General features: G+C 34.1%; 1 protein-coding gene across 2 annotated transcripts in view; it reads right to left on the reverse strand.

The window, feature by feature from the left end:
- arfgef2 (ADP-ribosylation factor guanine nucleotide-exchange factor 2 (brefeldin A-inhibited)) overlaps window positions 1–5,006 on the reverse strand; it is a 38,681-nt gene extending 33,675 nt beyond the window's left edge. For both annotated transcript variants that reach the window (XM_055188223.2, XM_055188222.2), the window contains exons 1-2: window positions 4,632–5,006; window positions 204–234 (exon numbers count right to left, since the gene is read on the reverse strand). In XM_055188223.2, coding sequence (XP_055044198.2) covers window positions 204–234; window positions 4,632–4,797 — 197 coding nt within the window. In that variant the 5' untranslated portion in view covers window positions 4,798–5,006. The remainder of the gene's footprint in view (window positions 1–203; window positions 235–4,631) is intronic.
- Between the last annotated feature and the right edge of the window lie 3,142 nt (window positions 5,007–8,148).

Below are 8,148 nucleotides of genomic sequence, written 5' to 3' on the forward strand. Positions count from 1 at the left end.
CTGATATTATTACATAACACATAATACATAGCTGGAGAATAAAAATACATTGAGCTCCAAGAAAAGCTAAGAAAGGTTCTCTCAATGTTATACCAATGCTTCAGTGAACATTAAAGGAGGATTTGGATGACTTTATGGATTGCGTATGTTGGTAAATAAGATGCGGTGACAGGGAGCTACAGTACAGTAGGTTGTAAACTTACTTCTGCTTTTCCAGTTCAAGCTTGATTTCATCTAAAACAAACAAAAATAAGAAACAAATTAACATATGAAAATACTGTTACATCACAAAAGGTTTAAATGAGACCCCTCCTTCAAAGCAAATAAACCTGACAGACAAGAGTGTATTTATTCACTGTATTCTCTGTTTAGTCACTGGATCAGAAAGATCCTCACATACAATTGTGAATGACGTTTGTGAAAAGTGTTATGTTTTAACACAAGTTTTGAGTTTTTAGTTGCTGCTAAATAAGTCAAGTAAAGTGTTTTTTTTTAAGTACTGTGGGATATATGAAAGGAACTGCAACCGCTGAGTGTAAAAAAAACGTCAGCACAGCAGAAAGTATATGTGCCCTAATAAATGAAGAGTTTGGTTCCAAAACGCAATAAATCCATTTTGACAAATTTTGGTAAAAACGTGTTTTCTATACCAAGAAAGTGACAAGATGAAAACAACTATTTTCTGTTACAAACTTTCACATAGCATCTTTAGGTTATAAAAACATAAAAAATTCAAATCCATAAGTTGATTTTCAAAGATTTATTATAAAAACTGATAATTTTTTCCACAAAATGCAATAAATCCATGACAAGTTTTTATTCAAAATGCTATAAATCTATTGAATCAATAGCCTATATAAATGTGCATTCATCTTTGCCATGTTATATTCATTTAGTTGACTAGTTGTACACACTAATTAAAAATATAAACATTAATGTCATTAATCAAAACACTTACTTTGTCATATTAAGATCACTGTCATTGCGGTTACTTGACGTCGTCGCTTAACGTCTTTCACAGAGATCAGCTGTAAAATGTTTTTGGTCCTGCTCGATTTTCGTTGACTTTGAGTAAAATTATGGAAAGTTTTTCATAAGATCCTCTGGGGTCAATGTGTTAGCATGAGAAGCTTGCTGTCGGGAGAACAAGCAACCGTCTCCCGAGTGCCTCTCAGGGAAAATATTAGATGTTGATGGCTTACGTTTCTTTCCCATCACAGAAAACCATCACAGGTTTAGCGATGCAATTAAAGTATTATTTTGTTTTGTTTGTTGATCACGAAGTACAAAGTAGATGAGGAAAACTAGGACTCCGTGGACTCAGCGCGTCCGCCATTGTTTGTTTACATTGCGTGACTGGTGGGCTGTAATATCAGAAATGGATTTATTGCGTTCTGTAAAAAAGGAGCAGTGGCGTTTATCGCATTTTGGGAAAAAAGGGAGAAAAGATGACAGAATAACACGGCGGATATTGGATTTTGCGTAAAATTAAGAATTTACTTTTAACTACTGACCTGATATAATACTGATTTTGGCAGTAACTCATTTTTTTCAAAAATGGCGTTTATCGCGTTTTGGAACCAAACTCTTCAAATACACAAGCAATGTGTATTTAAGGGCCGCACAATAAATCACGTGACTGTCATGTGTATCTCATCAGTAAAGCCGCGGTCACACTAGACTTTTAGTCCCAGTGACTTCCATTCATATGCAAGTAAATGCGTCAGACCGGAAACGTAAGCTTGTGTGACGATATTTTGCAGGTCTGGTAACTCTGACCAGCCAATTCAAACCACATGGAGTGTTGTAACCAGTACAAAACTGGTATGTCATGTCACTGCGTAATCTTTATCTCTACCGAAAAGCACAAATGGACGAAGCCAAAGATCATATTCATGAACTGCCCCCCGCCAACTCCCTGCAGCAACGTCCGACAAATACTTCCATAATTAAAATCTAGTGTGACCGCAGCTTAAAACCGGTTTCTTGATTAGTAGAAAATCCCCATCACCTGCTTTCAGATGGAGCAGCATTTACTACACAAAGCTATAGTTTTCTGACAAGACAGGCAATATCGCATTCATTACAAGCGTGGCGCACAAGCCCTGAAAAGTGAAGCCAAAAATAGGTTATAATGCCCGCCTCCCCCATGTTATTCAATGGGACTTGAGACCAACTAAACAATTTAATTACGCTTCAATTATCTTTTTTTCCGAAGCTGGTTTCTGTCATTTACTGTAGTTTTTATCACATTGATGTAAATTCAAGTGTTTGTTTTTAAAGGGGCCATGGCATGAAAATCTGACTTTTTCCATGTTTAAGTGCTATGATTGGGTCCCCAGTGCTTCCATCAACCTAGAAAATGTGATCAACCCAGTAACTTAGTCTTGGTAAACCATTCACTACAAGCACATGAAAAAATAGGTAGTTGAAATTTGGCTCCGTATCAAATTACTTTTAAATATATGTTATGTGTATTAATATTTACTGCTAGGTAAACCTGGCAAAAGATTTAATTTAAATAATCACAACAATGTGTGAAAGAAAATTACTTCATAAACAAAGAAAAAAATGTATGAGAATAAATGTCAAAGCCCTAAAACAGGCAATTAATCATCATAATTGTCACAATTTCTTAGACAATTAACTGCCAGCCAAATTTCATAATCATATAGCCCAATAACATGAAAACATTTCTTAAATATATACATGCATTTGTGTGCATTTATCTAAAGTAATTATACACATATATGATGTAAAAAAAAAACTTTTATTCTGCTATAGATTACTCGCAACTAATCGTTATGCATCTTTAATCAGTATTTGTAATCGTTATCGCCAGACATCACGACTAATACTCGGATATCGATAGAGAAATGTAGTATCGGTGCATCTCTAATAATTTCTGATTTATTTTTGTAGTTGGTCAATCTTTTCCATTAAATTACAATTAATCATTCTGAATTGTTTTGTGAACGAGATAATTAAATTCACTGAGTGAATCCAACTCAAACATTATTACAAAGGATAGCGAGAGGAAAGGTGTTTAGTGAATAACTTTACTCATGCTCTGTTCCTTATGGAAAACAACAATTTGAAGATACCACCAATTTAATTTGGCTTTAAATATAGGGTTAAACGAGTTTATTTACAAGAGTGAGCAAATAACATAAAGGCTTTCAAGGCGTAGCTAAAGCCAGGAGTTAAATTTATTAGTTAAATTAAGACATTTAAGCATATTTTATTAACATGCCTTAGAAAAAACGTTACTGGTGGCACTGGCATATTTTAATATCTGTCAATGCAAGCATGTGTCTTAGTCTAGGACTAGCTTTAATCCCTGTCTGTAAAACCGGCAGAACGTTTTTTATTTCTGCTAAAGCAATGACAAGATCTTTTGAATTTAAACAGATCATCATCACCAGCCTTACCAAAAGCCACAGGAAAAGCTTAAGCAATGTTATATTTCACAAGATGCACACATTGCGACGTTTTGTAAGCCATTCTGTTATAAACCTATACCTGACTGTTTGAGAAAAAAACATTTGAGAGAAACATCACCGTTGATTTGAGAAACTGTGTATATAAGCCATTGGCTTGCAGTGAATCCGGGTGTCTGTTGGACTGTGTAAACATGTCTATGGCACTTAACCTCATTCACTCAAATGAGGTAATAAGGGGAGTGTCTGTATGAATAGAAAACACCTATACAGTTAAACAAACTTAAAGGAGCATTACATCACCTAAAATGCCTGAACACTACAGTTATCATTCGTTTTCAAGATTATACCGTAAATAGGATAAGACATTAAATATTTAAAATACACTTAGTAAATGCTGCAATTGGATCATTTTTGTTCAAATGAATCACTCTTCATTTTTGACTGACATGTAAGAAACTGCAGAACAAAGGTTAGATGTTGGAAAATCTCACTAAGAAACTTGATCCTCCTGTCTCAACCAGTACTCGTCGACTTAGTAAATAAGTAACGAAGTACAGGCGGGACGAGCTCAATGAGTCTGACCTGCATATCAGGCTCATACATGACCACAGTGATGAATATACCGGAAGTTATTCAGCAACAACGTGTATTCCGAATAACCGCTATCGGGCTGCACATATGACACAACATGACACTTAAAAACATATCTCTATACTACATTAAGCTATACAAATAACTTATACAGAATAGGCCTCGTGCTTATCGTCGCGTTTAAAGTGCCACACATAATGCAGATCGATACGATCTGTAACGTTATATCAGAAATTGACCTTTAATCGATAAGACACACAAATGGCAAATATGTTAAAGCTGAGCAACAATCCAAGAACAGCTTGTCGGATAGCAGCTGATCCTTGCTAACACATGCTAACAGCTCCCGATCAACCAAAACAATGTCATTCTGACTTCTGCATCCCACTGTGGTATTATTACAGCCAACAGGAAAGATGACAAGCTAAACGTTAGGATAAATGAGACAAACTGACACCGAAGGCTGCTAGCATTACGCTAGCTCGCTACACAGACCTAATTGACAACGTCAGTGGGCAGCGGCAGCTAGTTTATGGTCTAAAGATGTGCTCGAGGCCTGATCTGTTGTCATGGTAATTTAAAAGAAAGAAAGCTCACCCAGTGCCACCTGACAAGCCTTGCGTAGCTGGTTGTGCTGGCTCCGCTTCACCTCCTTATCCGACAGGATTTTCTCCAGCGCCCGAGACAGAAACATGCTTTTGGTGCTCAGCGTTTCTGTCTGCGTATGCCGTCGATGGATTTCCAGCTGTTCTTGTTCTTTCATCTCTCGGTCGATGCGTTAAACGAGACCCTCAGGCCGTCATCGCTGGCCCGTTCCCTGCGGTTCGGCAGGTGGGTGAGGGTGCCAGCCAGGAGCGGGCTAACGGTATCGGTAGATCAGACTCGGACTGGTTGGCCGCTGCTGCTATCTCAGCACTGCGTCGCCATGTTGGCCGAACGTCACGTCACGTGACACCCGGGCGCTTACACTGATGTGTACATCAGAGTGAGAGCTTCTGTTCAAAATATTGTTGTGTTCATTTGACTATATCTACCTTGGCCATATGTAAATATATTTAATATAAAAAGACCGTCCAAAAAAATTGAGATGGTGTAATTTAGGAACAAGCACCTAATTATTTTTTTAAAAGAATGAGGGGAAATAGTCATAAAATTAAATAGATAGGGATGGATGTCAGTATTTTAAAAATATGATCATATTTGTGATAATATTATTATATTACAGTAAATAGATTTTTATTTAACAAATTTCACTGTCAGTGGATTCAGAATTGTATTAAATCTAATAATCAGTTATGGTAAAATATCCCAAATTGTGTTTTTGACAAAATTGGTGGTATTCATTTTCTCCTCAATTGTAATTTTGATATGAATAAAATTTCCATTAAGCTGTCTAACTTTCAGCGACAAGCTCTATTATCTTGGTTGTTGGTGTACAAACCTAATTTCTCTCTTCACAGGTGTTTGATTTGGAACAATAAAGATATTAAAGAATAAGATACTTTTTCGATTATTGGTTTAGAAATAATATTATATTGGTGACACAGTTGTTTGGTCTTCTACTTTCATATGGAGAATTTTTAAATAAATTTAAACTTCCAATTTCTGCAAAGGATTATGCAGGGGTCTTTGATGTTATACCTTCTGGTTTTCTTCAGTTGATGTGGGCTGCTGTTGCTTTTGACTTAAACATAACTGACTTAAATTTAAAGTTAGATGGTATAAGTATTCTTGATTAAAAAAATGCAATAATAATGTCGATGGTCAAAGAGTACACCTATTTTTTTACAATTTTAATTTGTGTTACGTCAGTATCTTAAAGTGATGGAATTTGTAAGGAACTCTAAAGCTAAACAGACTATAGATTGTTGTAAAGCCTTGAAACTTTATCCTTTTTAAGAACTGTTGTACTTATGTTATAGTTGGAGATATGGATTTGTTCTTAATACCCCACTGTATATAGTTGTTATTTTTTGTTGATTTATTTAGTATGTTCTTACATTTTTTTTTACAATTATCGTCTGTTTGAATATATTGACATTTTTGCTTTTATTGTTAACTTCTATGTGAATTGTCACAAAATAAAGATAAAAAAAAAGAGATTAAGAAGGGCTGTAAAAAATTCTTTTTTAGTCTTTAGCTGCAAAACTCTCTACGTGCGTGATATATATATTTTAGTCAAGTGTGTCCACACTTTTGGCCTGTGCTGTATATATATATATATATATATATATATATATATATATATATATATATATATATATATATATATATAGATATATATATAGATATATATATAGATATAGATATATACAGCACAGGCCAAAAGTGTGGACACACTTGACTAAAATGTTAACTATGATTTAAAAAATCTTTTAATCTGAAGGTGTATGGTTAAATGCATGAAATAACGTTTCTGTTTAATTTCTGTTATTAGAAAACTAAAATTTTATTTTAAAATATTCTTTTTTAAATAGATGACTTGCACTGAATATTAAAGAAAAATCTGTCAATAAGAGCCCAGATTAAATGTGAAGTCCTACAATATCCTTTAAAATACAGTCTAAAGTAAAACTCCAAGAAGCTTCTTGATAAAATGACACGAGTATGGTTTTGCAATTTCTAGTCAAAGGGTGACTGCACTTCAGATGATAAAATATAACAGAATTTTGATTTATTTTGGATGCTTTCAGTCACCAACATAATTGAATTTAAATGTAGCTATTATCATTATCATAGAGATCTGACCTTTGAGTTTTGCAATTTGGCAAAAATACATTCCTAAACATATTTAAGTAAATCACCCCCATGTTTTTAACAGTTAATTACTGGTCCGTAAAGGATTTTTTGCTATGCTTTTTGTTGATTTGGTATAAGATGCTGCTACATGATTTAACCACGGGGTGGCATCATCATTTCAAAGTCCGGGATGGACTGGGTGAACCTACAGTAGTTTATTACAGACAAAAAACTTGGCCTCTTTCACATTGTTCAGTTAACCAAAGGTTAAACGTGTATTGACATCAAACTGAATAGTTGGTTTTATAAAACACTTATGATTGCAGTCTATTGATACTCATCTTTGAAGCAAACAGATGTTCTAAAAGGTTTTTTGGTCTAAACCAACAAAATACTTTAGTTTCTAAATTAATTATTTTTTGTTAATGTAGCATAACATACAATTCCTCCTGTATTCCATTTAAACTCATGCATTATATTAATTTTGGTTTTACAATATAAATTTCACACGCCAGTTATCACAAACATGAACATTCATCATTGCTAATATTAAAGCAATTGAAGAAAGGAGCATCATCAATGTTTATCAACATATTAGTTTATTTCATCTAAGAATCAACTATAATACATGTGCAGCTATGTCTTAATATAGTGTTTATTCTTTGCAAAGTTTCATTATGTGAAACAAATTTATATCATGTAGCACTATTAAGAAAATACTGACAATTTTCAGTACAAATCTATACCTTAAGATTCATCTGGCAAGCTCATTATCAAAAAGAGAAATTGACACGTTAACGCTAAAAAAGGCCATTTCTAGGTCTCCTATAGCAGATGGTCATAGATATACACTTTCCTTTAGAAATTTAAAGATATTCACAGTTTGGAAAATAGCAGGTTATATTCTTCATATTTCCAGTCCCAAAAAGGAATTAAGATACACAAAAAATGCTAGTGGATGAAAAAAATAAAACACCACCATGTGGAAATAATAAAAAATCATGAGGTTTGTATGTCTGCTGAAACAAAACAAAAACACATCGAGTCTATCTGAAAATAAATACAACTTTTGTGGTTACAATCCCAAATCATATCCCAATGTAGTGGTTACTAAAAAAATAAATTAACAACACAGCTAAAGACTCCATTCAATATGTCGCTTGTACCTTTAAAATGAATGATCTGTATAAAATTCGTATGATTTAACTACATAAGTGTGCTACTCAGAGCAGGTTTTGGTAATGTACATGTTAATGTAAAGTGTAAGTGCCATAAGAAGCTCTACATGTATGTGAAGTGAGTTGATATGCGCTCTGCTCACAGCATCCAGTGTTTGCAACCCTCATCAGCTATTACGAAGGTGAGACAGCAGTGT

The sequence above is a fragment of the Misgurnus anguillicaudatus genome, chromosome 13, assembly GCF_027580225.2.
Source record: "Misgurnus anguillicaudatus chromosome 13, ASM2758022v2, whole genome shotgun sequence".
Taxonomy (NCBI): Eukaryota; Metazoa; Chordata; class Actinopteri; order Cypriniformes; family Cobitidae; genus Misgurnus; species Misgurnus anguillicaudatus.